This window comes from Atractosteus spatula, chromosome 8 (genome assembly GCF_055471065.1).
Source record: "Atractosteus spatula isolate fAtrSpa1 chromosome 8, fAtrSpa1.hap1, whole genome shotgun sequence".
NCBI lineage: Eukaryota > Metazoa > Chordata > Actinopteri > Semionotiformes > Lepisosteidae > Atractosteus > Atractosteus spatula.
In genome coordinates, this window is record NC_142713.1 from 28018826 (window position 1) to 28037873 (window position 19048).

The window sequence follows — 19048 nt, forward strand, 5'->3', positions numbered from 1 at the left end:
GATTTTCCAGAGTAAACTCTCAAGCCTGCTGTCTTCAAAACGACAACGAACTTGGTAAAAGGAGGTTTTGGTGAACCATCAGCGGAACACACTAGACTACTGGAACTGGGCTGGTACATCAATGTGGAAGTACAAAGGCCATAGAGAACAAATCACACCAACTTACCAGTTAATAACTACAGTAAATGTCCAACATTAATAACTGAAGGAACTGAATCCTTTTAGTCTTTAACAAAGAAGAGTACGAGGGGAACGGACACAGCCATCCAAACCCTGAAAGGCATTGCCAAAGTCAACCCCAGCGTATTGCTTCCGAATTGGCAGTGAAACATGAACCAGAGAATGCAGGTGCAAACTATGTGGACGTACATTCAAACCCAAGTAGAGGAGGCACTTCTTTACTCAAGAGGTTGTGGGAGTACTTCACAAACTGCTAAAGCATATACCCTGGCTTATTTCAAGAAATAACTGGATGAGATCCTGGACTCCCAATTCCATTAACTACTACCAAATGGGCTAGATGGGTCGAATGGCCTCCTCTTTTTTTAGTAAAGAGTGGAAGCAGAAATGGGGACTACTGAGAGGTTCTACCAAAAGCTTCTTCAGAGCACAGGGTGAGACCTATACTAATAATATTACGTAAAAGCCAACTACAAGTCTATGACGGGGATTTCTAGTGGTGCTGCAAGAGTCTCTAAAACACTTGGAGCAGGGAGAGAGCAAACTCTGGAAAAAAGGGGCTCACAGTCATAACCCAAGTGCTGTTTCAAGTGTGATTCAGAAAATCACATTTAATACACAGTGACTTAAACAGACTGGGTAAAAAGAAAATATGTCTGAAATACGTTTCCTAAGGTTAACTGCTTTTTTCAATACAGGGTCATGGACCAGCCAGAGCCTATCCCAGCATGCAACATGTGCAAGACAGGATATACCCCTGATGGAATGCCAGTCCACTGCAGGGCACTACTGTATGTAGAATCTTTATCTTCACATTTCTTGCAACTCAGAAGGAAAGACAGGAGCCATCCATATAAACAATCCATCGCAAACAGAAATGCAATGAAAAGGTTCTGAACTCTGAAAGCCTCTCAATATTTCAGTATTTTGTATTTCACTGTGCTTGCTAGAGGAAATGAACAAGCCCCACCAGCAAAAATAACTGGAGAATCACATCAACATTCTCATATACCTTTAACTCATAAATATAGCATTCTTAATTACTAATCAACCAGTTTTTCAAAGCGGATCTTATTTTTCGCGTTGACGCTCATGCATAAAACAGTGTTTTGTCCTAAACACTTAAAAATAATCCTGTGCATTTCTATAGTGTTATTACATAAAGGAAAGGACCCACTTGATTGACAGCATCCACCTGGGTAACACACAGCAGCCACTCTGCGCCAGCAGCGCCACCACACAGATCAGGTGAAGGAGTTCGACCAGTTGAATTAACTCAGTTAAAGTTAAAACAATTAAAACCAAAAAAAAAAACATCTTTATTTAGGCCAGACTGTTTGCCTCCCAGTTCTAAAAAAACTATTTAATCTTCTCTACAGAACTATTTAAAAAATGAAAGCCTAGACATGAGGGAAATGAAAAATCAAACGACTTTAAAAATGTCTTATAGAAAAATTCAGAGCACAACCACAAAATGAAAAAAGGCCAAACAAAAGCATTAACTCAAATCTGACCCCACAGCTCTAAGCCTCATAGAAGAGGATCTGTATACAAGTCCCATTGTAGCAATCTGCTCTTTGCACAGCGGATATCGCACAAGCAGTCGAAAGGTGATCTTCCTCACACTGCTAGAATTATCCTCAGATCTGCCTCACTATTTAGAGAGCATACAGTTTCTGCAATCATCTCCGTCACCCCTTGGGGTGTAGAAATAGTGCTACAATGCCTCTGAGGGTACACAGAATGCACAATTCCTTTGGGTGCCAAAACCCTGTTAAGGAAATAAGAAAAAGCTGTTGCATTGTGTTCAGAATGAAAAACTGACCTTAACAGTCACCTTAAAAGCCTCTCAAACATCCAAGCCCACCTGGAAAAGCTGTGCAAAAGAACAATTTAAATGATTTGACAGCTTTTCTTTGTCACAAATCTATTGGCTTAAACTTTGAGATATCAGCAAAGTTTGCAACTCGTGCCTAAGAAGCCACTTGTTAGTCCACAAATATCTCCTGACTCAATGACAAGAATTTGCACCAAAAAAAAGAAACAAAGCCCACTTTGATGTGGCATCCACATCACACAGGGCAAAACCAATTTGATACATCTGATACTGCTTTTCCGTAATTACACCACGACCAAAGAGCTGTCGAGTCAGGGGAGGGAGTTCAAATTACTACCTAGTTCTATAACATTTTCAGCAAGTGTCAAATTCATCAACCGTGTCCTAAAATCACTGGCTTCGTCTCTTCCCATCCTGCAATACTGTAAGCCCCGAACCTCCCTCCCCCAGTGCTCTATATCTGGATGCATAATAGTGTGACTTTTGGCAAGCATTCTTAAATCAAACTCAACACTGCAGTCAGGAGAGCTTTTCTACTTTATTACAAAGAGAAGAAGCTTTAACGTGGTCAGAAAATACAAGATTGATCTGTTTATTTTTTTATTTGTTTTTTTTTTCCTATGAAATGCTGCTGTGCAAACAGCCAGAGTGAAATGCCTCAGTTCTCTTCCTCGAATCCCGTTGTGTTCAGTTGGGTATGGATGTCCTTGGTTGCTGAAAATCTGGCCCGTTTTGTTTTAAGTGCACAGGGCGACACCATGGTCCCCAGACCAGCAGTTCCAGAATGTCCTGTTTCCATGTATTGCATCCATGCACACCTCCTAAAAATGAGGTACAGCAGGGCAAGTATTTTCCAAAATAGATGTCATATATATATAATATATACACATTCGTACATACATATCTTTATTCATGTGATGTCCAAAAATTAAAAAAATGTACACGTTTATTACAAAATCGTAACAAAGACTGGACAGTGTTTTGCTCATTCTGGAACGATGAAGCTCAGTAATGCACAACCCTGGAGAGCTGTCCAGACGTTGCAGCAATAACGTTCACTCAAACAGTCTCGTATTAAGCTAGGCAGAAATCGCCCTTCAAGAAAGGTGTGGGAACGGGTTGGGGCAGGGAGAGGGATTTGCAAAGGAGGGTAAGGGAAGAGGTGGAGGAAAAAAAAATAACGAAAAAAAAGTGTACAGGCTGCTTATCTTTCCAAACAAAATACGAGAAGTATCTTCACATAAAAAATGCACAAACAATTTTTGTGTTTTTTATTACCAATAGTGCTACAATGAACATTGCATTTTTTTCTGGTCTTTGTTGTTATTTTGTTGGGTTTTTTTTAACACTTTGGAAAATTAAGCATAAACCTTTTTTTTTATTTTGTCAGTGTTCCTGCCTTTGAACAAACGGGCATTTGAAAAGAGGCGTAAACAAAATTCAGACCCTGCTCAAACTAAAAAAAAAAAAACGGAATAAAAATAAAAGAAGAAGCTTAGGTGTTGGGCAGCACATAATCAATAAGGCAGGACCCTCGAAATGGTGAACCCTCTGCCTAAGTCAATTGCCAGATCCTCAAGGAATAAAAACCAGGATGCCTGAGCCACATCAGTTTCTGCAGTTTCAGTGAGTAATGTGCTGAGACAGCCATACCCCATGAACAGGGAAGTCTTTTAGAAGGCTTGCTGAGCTGGGTTATAGTTGAAAGTCGATGGCACATGAGGCCTTTCTTCTAGTTTGTCATATTCCAGGTGAAACTCCTGAAAGCAAACACACACAACACAAACTGTTTAGTCGTCTTTCCAGGTGACAAAGGTATCTGTAAAAAAAAAAGTGGAGTTTCATTTTACCACACATTTTGGGTATTAGAGAATGCTACACTTATCCTCTCACTGCCGGTCCTCTCTAGGTGATTAGCCTGTTCATTATTAGAAGCAAACCCCCCCCCAGTGAGCCTGCAATCTTGCTGTCCTGCTTTGACTTCTCTTTTTGACTTGCTGATGTATTTTTTAAGGGATAAAGTACAATAGCTACATTGGAAGAGTCTCCTAAGTGTTTTAAATCTAGATGCAAAAGACCCTTGCTTTTCCTGAGACATGCGAAGAACCACCCAGCTGTTGTCAGAATGCTTATAAGGTACAGGCTGTGATAAGAAAAGCAAGTGAAATTTATACCTTGTTTACGTGACCAGAAGAGAATGAACTGGCTCAATTATGGGAAAGCAGGACTTGCATCACTAAGCCCAACATGCAGAAAAAGAAATACTCAGGGAATAAGGAAGGGGCTCAAATGCTCACTTTTACAACAGTGGGTACTTTGAATGAAAACGAGCCATACGTTGTATTTAAAAACTAACATCTCATAACTCTTCATATCAGATTATAGGTTGTGTACGTACTATTGAATTCTGTAGCATCTGCCATTGTTAACTGTACCTTATCTGGCTATTAACACTGTAAAGAGAAGAATAAAAAGCTTCTAGCACAGAACTTTTGTAACAAAATTAAAAAATGCTCCATACATGAAGAATAATTAAGAAAAGATAAAGAGATTACTTGCTCACACCCCATCCAACAAAATGCATCACTTGATTCATTACCAGCATTACTATTTTTGCTGCAGCTAGAAATTGTAGAAGAAGGAATTAAAAGGGTCTCACTCTGAAACATGGGAAGAAATCGATTGAGACTACATTGATTTCTGAAATGTGACACCAAAAATCATACAATTGCCTGAAAGCTCTATAGCAGAGCCTCAGACATATTCCAAACACTGTGAAACAAGGAGAAGACTTAAGTGCCTGGGCTTTCTGATGAAGCCGATTAGGAAAGTTGCTAATCTGCAACAAGCTGCTGTTTCACGTGCTTTCTTCCAAAGTGTTGAAATATTAATGGCATTTTCTTTTATCTTTTAACAGTTTGCTGCATTTTAACGACACTCTCCAGGTGAAAAGACAGTTCAGTCTGTCAATGCTGAAAGCCTGCTCCATTTTTTTTTACCTCGATGTCCAAATAGTCACTTTAAGGATTAAAACAACTCCACTCGGGTCACACGCAAGATCTTAACAGACCAGAATAAGGTGGAGAAACAGTGAACAAGAAATGGATATGAAGCAAATGTTTCAGAACAGGGTGGCACGGTGGTGCGGTGATTAGCACTGGTGCCACGTAGTGCTGGGACCCTGGGTTCAATTTCAGACCTTGGGTGATATCTGTGCAGAGTTTGTATGTTCGCCTCATGTTTGTTTGGGTTTCCTTCAGGTGCTCTGGTTTCCTCCCACAGTCCAAAGACACACTGGTAGGGTTAACTGGAGGAAACTCAGCCCTGATGTGAGTGTGTGTCCATGTTTTTTATCTCTGTGTGCCCTAGGATGGCCTGCCATTCTGTTCAGTGTGTAGCCTGTCTTGTGCCTATTGCTTGCTGGGACAGTCTCCGGCTCCCACAACCCTGTATCAGATGAAGCAGATACAAAATTGATGGATGTTTCGGAACATGTTCCAGTACATTAAGAAAATCAAAACATACTGAGCTTTCTCCAACCACTGTGAAACCCGAAGCATCACCTGACCTACACAGGCCACAAAAGTTATTCAACAGATGTGTGAAACAGGAAAAGTGTCTTGAACTTCAAAATGTAAATGTACTTAAATATATAGAAATATAAAGTACATGAAGTTACTAATTAATTTCCCAGTTTTACAGCATAGTCTGCACCCCGGGTGAGAACAAAATTCATTATAATAACAAAACTCACGACTACAGTTTAAATATAAAGAATCCTTCCAAAACTACACAATTTTAATGTCAGCAAAATACTTTGCTCCGTATAACCCCAAAACCTGTAGCAGGAATACTAACTTCTTCCAGGATGTCCATGGATTTTAAAACCTCAGCAGAGAGGTTCATAGCTCTGCAATAACCCATTTATTTTAACTTTGATTAATAATTCCTGAAAGCATAATGAAAATATACTGAAAGCAAAGGCATCCACATAGGTGTGGCTCATGCGTTAAAAAAATAACAGCCTAGCTTAGACGTCTATAATTCTGGCTACAACAAGAAAGCTCAGTGACTTTGAAGAGGGGCGATTGTTGGAGTGAGCTTGACAGAAGCTTCAGTGGCCAAGGCAGCTCAACTTGCTGATGTTTCACGAGCAGCTATTTCTAAGGCCACGTCAGCATGGACCTCCCAGGCAAAAACATCATCAGCAAAGTGCAACAGTGTGTAGAAGCACATCCTCCAAGACTGCGATATTTATGCATATTAATTCAAAGTGCAAGACAAAACAAACGAGCAACTGCAGAATAGCTGATTGCATATTTCAACCTGGGACACACGCAGTCAGTTTCAACATAAACACCAAGACCTCCACAGAATGGGAGCTTACAGTTGAACTGCGGTGCATGAACAGCTCATCACACCTGGCAATGCAAGCGAGTCCAGGCAATGGATTACTACAGTGGAAAGTGCGATATGGTCAGATGAATCGTCCTTCACTATGTTTTTGCTAAATGGATCAGGTGGCACCAACCTGAAGAACTGTGCTATCCAGTGCTTGGTTCTAAAAGCAAAGGGTTGCATTGGTTCTGCAATTCTGAAGAGCACATTGTCCTGGTACGGTTTATGTGCTCTCATTCCTTCAAATGGCAAGATCAATGTTACTCACTGCTTAATGACATGGAGTGATCATCTCCACTCCGTGTTACAGCTTTTCTTTCCTGCCTGGAGGGGTGTCTTCCAGGATGACAATGTGCAGGTGGTCACCCTGTGGTTTGATGGGCGTGACACTGATTCTAGCTATACAGTACGTCATTCGCAGTCCCCACATCAGAACCCAATCAAGCACTTATGGGACATTGTGGAACGATGCCTGTTAGTGTTTTGGACCTCCATTAACCAGGCGTGAGTTTATCAACTTTCTCATACAACAATGGTGCTGCATCCCTCCTGGAAGATTCCAGACACTGGTAGACTCTCATAGTGGCACATACAGGCAATTCTACCATACACGGTGGACCAAAGCCCTATTAAGTGACTTAAAAATGGTGTCTCTATTTTCTTAACCGCCCCCTGTAGGTTAGTCATGTATTCCTAGAAAAAGGCCTAAGAAAAATATGCATTAGAATGTCAAATATTGTATACAGATATGAAACATTAATGTGATGGCATGGTAATGAGGGATCAGAAAAGAAGTGAATGTAAACATACATTGGTTAACAAGCTTCAAACACAGGAGTATAATAACTAAAGGCACGTTCTACACTAAAAAGTTGAAAAAAGTAAGAATGGCGTTTTGGCTGTTAAGCCTTCTCTCGAGTGCTGCAGATGTTTCTCTTTTTCTACGTTATCAGTGCAGAATGAACCTTTACTTGCTCCTCTGCAAGTAAATGTATTGATGTACCTCTCCAGGTATGTAATAAGATGAGCACGGCTAACGGTCACACTAAACAAACATGCTAGGTGGCACATCGGACACACACATAACACACCTCTACTACAGGCTGGCCCACAGCTAAAGACTTACAGGGTTAGTGCAGCGCACAATCAGAAAAAAAGATGACCTAGTGTCTTCCATTGAAATGTTAGTATATAAAGGTAGTGGATACTCAAACCAATACCTTTACCTTAGCTACCTTCCTCCAGTTAAGACAGTCAAAGAAGTAGTATGTCCCCCTCTCATAAGTGTTGGTCTTTATTGTTGGCTCCATTCCCGGCGCCCTTGTGATCCACACTCTCTCTTCTTTGTGGTACCTCCAGTCTCGGTTGAATCTTCAAAAAAGGCAACAAAACAAAAGCTGCTAAATGAATGGTAACCTAGGCAAAAATTTTCAGTACAGCTGCTCTCTAATTTCATATGACTTAAACATGGTGCAAAAACCCCAAAAAGTACTCTCCAAGACACCTGGGGACAAGAGAATGCTATAAAATAAGTTTGCGCTGCATAAAACTCTCAAAAAACGTTCAAAAAACCTGGGTGAGTATAACTAGCCAGGCTGCCACCTAATTTAAATCCTTTTTTGGTCCCCACACTTAAGAAATTTAAGTGTTTAAACCTTATACAAGTCATTTTTGCTTTTTTTGTTTAATAACAATCGGTTTTTCAAAAACCAATGAAAGCAGGGATTTGGATCAAGATAACATTTTTTGCTAACATTTTGGTATTGTACCTGGAATAAAATTCTAGACGTTAAAATTGATTTTTTGAGTTCAGGTGGTCCATTTCCAGGTTATTCATAGGTTGTCATCCACCACTTGGCAGAGCAACAGGAAGGTACAGGGAGCAATTAGAGATTGAGTTAGAATTTGATGTCAGTGTCACATTATGAATCTGCATGCATATTTTCAAACTCCGGTCTGTCCTATCATGGCAGTGCTCCTAAGTCTTCCAGTGTTTTAGTTAAAATCAATGGCTTTATTCATCAGTCTGTAAACGGTACAAAAAGATAGCAACTACCTGAAATCCTCAGTCTTTGATTCACAATAAAGAAAAGGTTTAAGAAGCATTATAACCCCCTATATGAAGGGAGTTTCCTCAATAAATGTCATAGAGTGCCTTCTAAAAGTATGCACACCTTTTCAGTTTTCACATTTTGTTGCTTTAAAGCTTGTAATGATGCTGCTTTGTTATATGCACAAACTATCCCACACATTCAAAAAATAAAAGCAAAAACAAATGCTTAGATAAAAAATGGAAATGTCAAGATTGCAAAAATATTCAATCTCTTTGCTGTGAAAAACCCAAAGTGCACAAAATTACCTTAAAAACCATGAAATAAGATAAGTGGCCTCCATGTGCAATAATATCATGTAACTACCCCTCTAAGTCTGGTAAAGAATTTCAAGAAGGGATTCAGCCATTAAGACTAAGGAGCTTTCAAAACAGCATAGAGATAAATTGCAGAAAAGCACAGATCAGGAGAATGGTATAAAAACGCTGCATATTCCTTTGAACACCGTGAAGAAACAGAATGCATCACACCACCAAGACACTGCCAAGGTCTGGCTGTGACCCCTGACTGGAAGGAGGAAGAGCTACTAAGTTCAAATGCAGAGAGAGAGAAAATGTCAATCACTCAGTCAACCCCAATCCCTGCTGTCAAGCATGGTGTTGGCAGCTTCATGTTCTAGACCTGCTTCCCATCAGCAGGGACTGGGAAGCTTATCAAAACTGATGGGAACTTTGATGGAGCAAAGTACTGGCAGATTTCAGCAGGACAATGACCCAAAGCACAAGGCCAAAGCTACACTGGAGGGGCTTAGCAAGCACTCAGGAGAAAGTAAAAGGCTTAGGGCAGCCCAGTCAAAGTCCTGACTTGAATCCTATTGAGAACATTTAGAAAGGCTCCTCAATGCAACATGGGAGAGTTGAAGCAAATCCGCCAAGAAGAATGGGCACAGATTACACAAAGCCACTGTGCAGCGGGTAGAGACCAAAAAGACTTGTAGTTATAACTGCTGCCAAAGGTGCTTCCACCTTATATTCACTGGTGTTAATAGTTATGCAATCCATATTTTTCTTTTTTTTGGAAGACATATGTACTGTCATTTTCTTCAGCTTAAACCGTCAGATTTTGAATGAAATATTGTTTAAAACACAAATGTAAAATTATTTTGTAATTTCTCAAAATGGGATACCACTAAAAAGGTCTGAATACTTTTGAGAGGCACAGTAAAAATGTAATGCTTATCCAAGCAGAATCAAGTTCATTCTTGATTTGAATCAACGTGTAATAATATTTGGAAGCTTGCACTTTGTAGAAATAATCTGCATTTCAAAACATAGGTCTAAAGGAGAGAGGAGTACGAATAGTAAGTAAACAGTTTAAGACAAACGCTTCAGAAAATGTATCAATAAATCACCGCTAAAGTCTTTTTATTTAAAAAATACTCTCATTAAGGTGTTAAGTCTTATACTGTATTTGATCATGCATAATCCAACTCGTCCATGTCAGTGCATTGTTTCGAATAAGGAAAAAAAGGTTAATAGAGGCTAAAAGCCAACACATTCTCCAAAGCACCGTAGATCCCCACAGTAACTGAAGGGGAAATCATTAAACCAACACGCACACATTAATACACAACGTGGTGCTTATATCATCAATAAAATATAACTGCATCAGCACCCAGCCTCACAATCCAAACAAAGGTCAAACAACACAAAGTTAGCATGTTCAGACTGGGAATTCTGAAACTTCAAAGGAGAATCAAAACCATGAACATTTCACATTTATGCAAGAAACGGTGTTCAGAATACTTAATGCTTAGAATATTTCCATTACGCTTTCATTTTTTTAAAGTTAAAATAACCCTATCATCAAACTATGTAGACAACTTATCCATACTTATTCTCTTATTCTTTTGCCCTCTTTTTAACAGTGCCCTCTGGATTAGTTTGTAAAACCAATGAAAGAGGAAAATGTTTTTATAAAAGCAAAAATTATGGATGAGATAAAATAATGTGGTCAGGTGAAAAAAAATGTCATACTGCTATATACATAGAACAGAACAAAGGCATATTTGTAATGAAGTCCAGAAAAAAACTTCTTAATAATGGACACTAGACTGAAAAGTGGTAGATTCAACTTTTTGAGAATTCCTTTATAGCCATCTCCCAACATCAGGTTAATGAATATTGACCTGCAGTTTTCAAATAGCTCTCGCACTTTAACCATGATGGTACATGGTATAACAAAGTTTTCTATGTCTTACCTCCTAATTTAGCCCCAGGGACACAGAAAGCACTTGGAGGCTTCCAAAGATCAAAATGTTTTTGTACATTTGTTTTTGTTGGATTTTATTTAAAGGAATACTTAGTGATGTGAAAAAAGGTGACCTTTGTGTTTTCTGGAATTCAATTATTTCTGATAAACAAGTTTCTCTGTGCAATGCTATTATGTTAAAACATTTTTAGAATTGCTTTATACAAGGCACATCAGAAACTCATTCTGTTATATGATGTTATTGTTCCTATTCCACTGGAGTACGAATACATCTTTAGGGCACTCTATATAGTTAATTGAAATAAACCTTAACAGCTTTCAACAACTGTGTAATTACATACTACACTGTATTCAAGTAATTTCCTTTTCCCATTGTCAACATCTTAAAAGCCAGCTGACTGCAGGTCTCCAGGTATCTCCAGGACACACAGGGCTTGTGCACTTGACTGGGTATCAGTAAAGTGCACAGCAATGAGCTTGAAAAGTTGCTGTATGCAGTTACCTTCCCAGCACAGCCTTACTTATTCAATGTGCCGAGACATTTGCGACTCAAGACTCAGGATCAAGAGTGTGGCTCAGAAACGACACCGGACACGTGCACCCTATTTTAAGTGCCACTCAACTCCAGGCACCACTGGGGCAAACCAGCAATGATGCTTTTTTTCCATTTATTTTTCTCGCAGCCCGAGTTGTCAAATAAAGCATTGGATCAAGGCATGATTTCATTACAAAAACTCAGAATGCAGGATTGCATACAAATCTCACCCCCAAACTTCTCAGAGATGTGACATACCTCAGGCTTTTTCACCTGGTGTGTTTCTTAGATGTGTACCAAACTGAAATCTGCATTCTAAAATTTACAAACTCAATATACTTTTATTTTTTAAGACACACCTAGGTTGTTCATTATGTTTGAAAAGTGTTTAAAGCAATGTTTACTTGATTTGCATTAAAACACCATACTGTGGAGGGTTAATGGTTTAATGGTTAAAGGTTCTACTGGGTGAACCGACCACCAGCAAGTCAGGTGTTTAACAGGACTGTATAGCTGAAGCTGAACAGCTCTTGGCACTGACCAGAAACTACAGGTGGAGTTGAGGCGAAATCATTTTATTGGAAATGGGATATCAGAGACCAGCAAAACCATCTTGCAGCCACAAACAGGAGCCACAGGAGACATTTTGAAACAGCTTACCCTCTTTAAGGGAAAGAAAGAGCACAAATCAGAGCACAACATTGTATGGAAAAACTGTCCGTAGATAAACTTTAATACATACAGCTCAACTGCTGCTAGAAGTTGTAAGAGGTCTCCTCCGTTCATGTAGTACAAGTAAAAAAGCAGGTCTTCTCCATACCGCGAAAGTTTTATTGCAGCCAGCTGTGCAGATGAGAGGCAACAAGACAATGTTAAAACAGTGGTGCACTCATGTTAAAATGTTTACATTGCTTTTCCTTGCTTTTGATATGATCAAAACCCATCAAGGCATTAATACCACAGAAAGACAAGTTTTAATTATAAGTTTACAACAAGTTTTAAATGGCTGTGCTTGCAAGTAGGGAAAAAAATATATCTTACTGACTTAAAACAATACCTGTTGTGCATTCTTATGTTAAACAACAGATAAAACATAAAAGGGATATACATTTTATACTAGTGAAAATATGTATTAAAAAAGACAAAGAATAAAAAAACAGAAATAAAAAACACCACCTGTAGCATCAAATACTTATACTTTAAAGTGTTGGAAGCAGACGATCAACACTTCTGATTGAAGGTAAGTGAAAAATTGATTCTAAAACACTGAGCACATTGCAATTCATTAGAATTATTTGTTAAAGAGCCAGTAAGTTTTTCAAAAGATGCATGCTGCACCACTAAGCTAAACCATTGCTCATGTGATGCATTTTCCTGTTCTTCCAGTTTAGAATTACTTTCTGTGCAAAAATGTGGGTTTCTAATGTGCGATAAAAGAAGAGAGGTCAATAGCTAAACACAAGGAAGTGGAAACTGTAACAATACAGCCCAGGATGTCACTGTTCGCAACATTTAAAACTAAAATTGTAAATTTAATGCACAGTCCCAAAATGAATGCTTATGGTAGCATTTTGTGAGCATTGTAAATGTCTGTTTTCAAAAGCCTCATAATGAATAAGCTTTCTCATGTACAGTATCCTCTATGCTGTCTTGGCTGGACGTGTGCATATACGCCACTTTTTAAGAAAGGTTGCTTCAAAAGTTCTGTCTCGCTTCATTATTTTATATCACCAAAACCACAAAACCTTTACAGAAAACCTTTTATCAATCCAAAAGTGTTCAACTAGGGCTTCACAACACCATTTTTAGAAATTGTAGAAAAACTAGATTATCTCCAGACCTGGAGGCTATTGAACGTTATTGACTTTGTAGTAAATGTTTGAAGCAGGACAACCAGAAATAAGGCGATCTGATTGATAAAAAGCTGTCATTCATTGTATTTTCAGCCATTCAGAGCCCTTAGGGGGTAAGACTCTAGAAGCCTCAGGCTGCACTCCGCCTGCCTTTTAGCTGTCAATCATTGACTCAGAAGGGGTAATCAATCGGTTTTTTATCAGTTTCTTATCAGTGCTCCTTTTTTTCCACACCAGAAGGCAACTCTGAGGTTTTTTTTCCATCGCATAACAGCAGATAAAGGCTCTCTAGCAGTGTCTAAAGGTTTTTATATCAATTGCAATGGTTTTTATTGTTATTATTTTCAATATTGTTATGATTTTTTATTATATGCGTGAAATTTCAGTCAGAAGGTCCAGTCTTCACAAAACATGGTGTCGATTTTTTTCTAATTGATCAATTTGTCACAGATTTTTATCCAAGCTAGTAGTCACCTAGAACAAGGTTTTCAAATCATTCCCAGGACATTTCCAGGCCTAGAATGGAAAATTCTGACCTCTGAAGACCAAAACAACATTTCCGCCTGCTGTTTTTTTTTCATGTTTGTCTGCTGAGTGGACACATTAAGAAATATAAGAAATTTGACTGTTCACACTCAAAGCCAAGGGGGTTTAAGACCTGAACCAGGCTCATGCTATGTTCTGCTGCAGAGATATAACAAAATGTTTAAGGGGTGGAAATCCCAGGCAGACATTAGCTAAATGGGTCTCTGCCACTTACCTATTTTACTGTTGCATAAAATAGTTAATGTTGTGACAAACCGTATTCTTTATATAAAAGCAAAAACTTAAACGTTTAAGGCATTCAAACAAGAACTACACCCAAAACATCGTGCATTAAACTGAACATGCAAATGTATTGGATAAATAAAAGTAAACATGATCACATCACATCATCCAGACAACTGAAGTGCAGAATCACTATGATTCATATTCAAACTGAAAACCTACGAACCAATTTGCTCAGCTTGGCAGCACTTACCTTATCCCTTATGTGAATGTTCGTTAAATACTCAGATGGAACATGGAAGTCTGAAAGAGAACCAGAAAGGGCAAGTTGTCAACGTGAAGCATGGTGGAAATCTGCATTATTCCATGTTGAGTCACCAGGTTTCCGTGCCACTCACCAATATCCTGAGGTCGACAAGGTGCTGATGCCCATGGAGATGCAAACTTAGGGTAGAGATTTCTGTAAGAGGTTTAAAAAAAGGTTTTACTCTTTCCCATTTCAATTAACAAGACAAGAGTTAAATTCATCTACAATAGAACACATCATACAATGAGTAAAAGAATGATTTCTGATCCCTGGTTCGAAAGCTTGATCTGACAGTGATTTAAATGGATTTTGATTTCCTAGTATATTGCAATTTTTTTTACTAAACTGTAGCAATTTGTCCACCAGCACAAACCTTTGTTCTGCCAAAAATGGGTGAACCAGTGCTGTCTGCTGGAATGTAACAGATTCACCCACAGAGCACAGAATATCCAGACCTTTCAGACATATACACTGGACCCAGTCTCTCTAGAGTAGCAAAGAATTAGAAACTAGGCAGTATCAGTATCCAGGAAGTCAATGATGTGCTCATCCTTTGTTGCTCAAGTACCTTCAACTTTGAGACACTCTCTTACTGGACGCAGAAGCTCTGCATGTCTTGACTCATACCAGGTCTTAAAAAGTCACTTTAAAAGGGCCAATTACCTAGAACCACACTTGGCACTTTAAGGCAGACATCCCTGCCATCTTTCAATGCTTTCAACTATGAGGCAGCTCCCCTTTGTATTTACTGGCTGTCAGATTTCAATTATATTCCTTTCCCAACCACGCTGCTATTCACTCACAGATTCTTTCTGTATTTCAGTATAGAAAATTGGCACAAACAGCTCACTCCAGATTAAGCTTTTATCTTTACCTTGGAGACAAGAAAATTTTTTTACACCATGCATTTGAATAAAAACTTTTTTAAAAATTCAGTAAACACACAAGTAACTTGACGTTTAAGACATTTTGTGTGTAGAAAAAAATCTCTACCTATGACAAGGATCTGTACATTTAGAAAAGTTGATAATTTTTTAAATTCCTTATTTACTTCATAGAACTTAGCCAATAGATCATTTTTTAAATTTCATTAGTGCTTTAGGTAGTTATATCAATTCTATAACTATTTCTATCGTACTAGCAATGCACTTCATTGCTATCAGATGTATTGAAACAGGAAAACCGGGCACTAAGTCCAGGCAGTGCCCTGAAGAGGAGGCAGTGCCCTGCACTGGTAGAACATGGGGCAGCAGGGCAAAGCAAAAGCACTTTTAAAAAGCAATTTAAATTTGAAAAACTAAACACTTGTAAAATCTGTAAGGACTTCAAAGAACTGTAGCTCATGCTCTAACAACAACACACTTTCTGCCCACGACTGACAGCAATAATCTTAACACTCAATGCCATCCTTACAAAATGTGCTCCTAAGAGTTTTGTATTTCTACCATCTAGCAACGTCATAGTTTTAGAGAAAAGTGAAATATTGATGATTAATATCAAATATTGGTTGTCTGATTTCAGAAATACAGCACCGCCTTGAAAAAATCAATACTGGTAAAATGTAACGCTTTTCTGGATTTCTGTTGTATTTGGGGGCAAGTGAACACGGGAGGTTTAGTTATAGTTTTTTGCTGTATCAAAGCAGGCCGAATAAATCTGTTAGGGCAGTATGACCCCACTGTGTGAAAGGACAGATTAAAAAACAGAGCATTAGATGAGAACAAGAGATTAAAATTAATCTTTACACACTGCGTGACAATTACCAGCAGGGTGAGCAAAAACACAGTATAAGATAAATTGTGCCCAGGAGACTGAAAGCTCAATTTTATCTTGATAAGAGCTAAAACCTGCTACCCGACTGTCTAAAAACGATCCCTTAATCCTCTATAGAGTCCTTCAGTCCGCATCAGTTAAAAAATGTGGTGTTAAATCCTTGATAGAAAATTGATCCTTTCACACAGTACGTATGCATTTCTTTTCTTAATCCATACAACCCGAGAAGAACAAGAGATTAGAAACCATTTTTTTTACCAACCAGTTAGTTGTTTTGCTTTCAGCTCAGACTCAGTATAGCCAAAATCTGCAATATAATCTTTGATAATTCCTTCTGTACCAGTCCTTAATGCTCTGTATTTGAATTACGGTTTCAGAATTTACCATTAAGGTTTATACAGTACTTAGAAAAGAAGCTTTGACTTGTCTGTGGCAGTAGTTATCCGTGTCTGAAGGGGGGGGGGGGTGCATTTAGAACTTCAATGAACTGTTTCACAAATGCCTGCTGCCAGCAAAAAAGCACCAAATGTTATTTTTTTACATTTGCGTGTTGTTGTTCTCACTCGAAGGAAAACAACATTTTAAGGCAGTAAAGCAAAAAAAATCATTGGAAAGTGATCAATTTCAGGGACTGAGAACCCTAGATCATGGTTAAACACACGGTCTTGAAAACAAATCTGGTGTTGCTTAACATTAGGCATACCTCTGACTTTCTCTGATCTTTCAAAGATGGTGTATTTAGGTGATTTGTGATTAAAAGGTTAATGGGTAGTATTCATTCTTAATGTAACTGATGCTTCTTTTTATTTTGATTAAAAACTTAGTCCTAATGATCTCTAAATCTAACCCTAAAAATTCCTAATGATCAACCCATGAAAAAGATGAATACCAATTTCTGTAACATGGTGCAAACAGTCAGTGGTTCTATTGCAGATCCTCAGATGATACTTACTCTGGAGAGTTGAGATTGAGCCCTAGTGTTGTCAAGTCACTTCCTAATGCAAGGTGTACCATCCCTGGATCCGTCTCTGCCGCCCGGATGAATGTTAACAAACCAATCATCCCAAACTGGTCCGTTACCATTCCTGAAGGAATGTTTGTCACCCGACCTGGAGGGTCAACATATTGGCAGAATTATACTCTTTTTTAATCATGTAATACAATTTTTGTATTATCACGTCGGATAAGTCCAGTTGACAAACAGTTGAAGATTATGCTGAACTGGTTTTCACAGTCCCTAAAATGCGAACAAATACCTTAATTTACTTTGCTTCAGAATTCAGCAATCCCCTCTATTAAATTAACCAATAAAGCTCTCTCCTTGGGTTAAACAGTGCGAATAACATTTGCCCAGTTTCACTGGTTATAATTAGAGGGAGACACACTTGACTAAACTACACGGTCTGGGATAAGTGAGATTTAAAAACTGACTAAATTTTCCCCCTATGCTTTACACCCACTTACACAGCCTGGTGTTTTACTGGAGTGCTTTTAGGTGAGGTACCTTGCTCAAGGGTACAGCAACAGTGTCTTGCCTCGGACTGGAACCCAGAGCCTTCCAATTACAAGTCCAGAGCCCTACCTACTGCTCCACACTTCTGCTCTCAAGTTCAAAAAGTATTTGGACATCCCAAGGTTGCACATTAAAGATTTTGACAGTGAACAAGAGAAAAGAATGCCACTTTACACACAGAGAGAAGTATTTGGGCAATTCAACATACTGACAAAAGGAAGTTCTCCGAATTACAGTGTGCTACTAATACAGAGATTTAGCATGGCTCTGAAACCGTAAAACACCACACGAAAAAACCCAAAACTAATTTCAAACTTTGTCAGAACTATTTGAGCAAATATTATTACAGTATTTTCTTTGTTACCTGATTACTTCTGTATACCTTGTGATCTTTTATTCTGAAACCAGTACAGTTCTTCTTTGGAGATAGTTTAGCCCATTCTCCAACACATAAAGCTTTGAGTGCCACAATTGCTTTTGGTTTCTGATTTTCACTGGTGCCTTTAAATCCATCCATAACTTCTCAATGGGATTCAAATTTTGAGTGTGAGATGGCCATCCCACAAAGTGTAATCTTTCATTTGTGCAACATGCCTTCATTTTCGTATTTTCAGGTTTCATAGAATGCTGGGTATTAATTCCTTGCTGTGACAAATTTCGGTCCAGCATGTGTTCTAGCAGAGTATATCGAGAGAGCACAATATATTCACGTAGTTAGGTGGGTAGCTGCGTCGGCATGCGTAGGCTGTAAACGAACAAGTAATAGTTTTTTTCCTTCTTCGGAAGGCTCCACAGCCGAAACGTTGAGTTTTCTTTCTTCTCTTTTCAGCATGAAATAAACCTATTACTTGTTCCAATATATTCACGGATACTTCTCCACTGCGTTGGCTACTGGTGCCCCAGGAAGGAAAAAGAAGTCCATATCCATGAAACAACATCCTTCACGTTTAACACTGGGATGGGTGGATTTTCCTCCACCCAAGATACTGTTGGCTTTCTTGGCGACAAAACATTTAAGGGTTAACTCACAAACATTGGTTGAAAAGAAATCAGGCTTCTTCAAACACTGAATGAAAAATGCCAAATTGCGCTCTTTTACATATTGCATTTAAAATCTCCATCTTTAAGTTTCTCTGAATTGCTGGTTTGTGTATTTTCTTCTTTTGCAGTCCTTGTGTCAAGTCTTTCAGAATAATCTAAGGAATCTGAAGGGGATCCAAATGATTTGTCCCCTTTGTTTTGCTTTTTCTTCCACTCCTGCAGCTAGCTGCTATAGTCCTGCACTTTTCCTTAAATCAACTCATTTTATAATTGTACTGGTTGGTTCTCCTTTTTTTTGTGTATCGCTAAGTATATCAGGGGGCCATTGTAGTCTTTAGTCACATTCATTTTTGCATTTTATTCAGGAAAATCCAATTTGCACTTGATAATTACGTATCCCACTTTACAAAAATTATTAGGTGATCATCTTCGGTAATGACAATTGTCAATAACCAATCAGTAATGATTGGGGTTTCACACAAAATACTGATTCTCCAAATATTTTTGTTGAAGTATGAAAT

At 38.5% G+C, this 19048-nt stretch overlaps 1 protein-coding gene across 2 annotated transcripts in view; it reads right to left on the minus strand.

The window, feature by feature from the left end:
• Window positions 1-2537: 2537 nt before the first annotated feature.
• cnot2 (CCR4-NOT transcription complex, subunit 2) overlaps window positions 2538-19048 on the minus strand; it is an 85277-nt gene continuing 68766 nt past the window's right edge. For both annotated transcript variants that reach the window (XM_088922976.1, XM_088922977.1), the window contains 6 exons: window positions 16926-17082; window positions 14292-14353; window positions 14147-14196; window positions 12015-12115; window positions 7642-7786; window positions 2538-3777 (listed from right to left, as the gene is read on the minus strand). In XM_088922976.1, coding sequence (XP_088779102.1) covers window positions 3691-3777; window positions 7642-7786; window positions 12015-12115; window positions 14147-14196; window positions 14292-14353; window positions 16926-17082 — 602 coding nt within the window. In that variant the 3' untranslated portion in view covers window positions 2538-3690. The remainder of the gene's footprint in view (window positions 3778-7641; window positions 7787-12014; window positions 12116-14146; window positions 14197-14291; window positions 14354-16925; window positions 17083-19048) is intronic.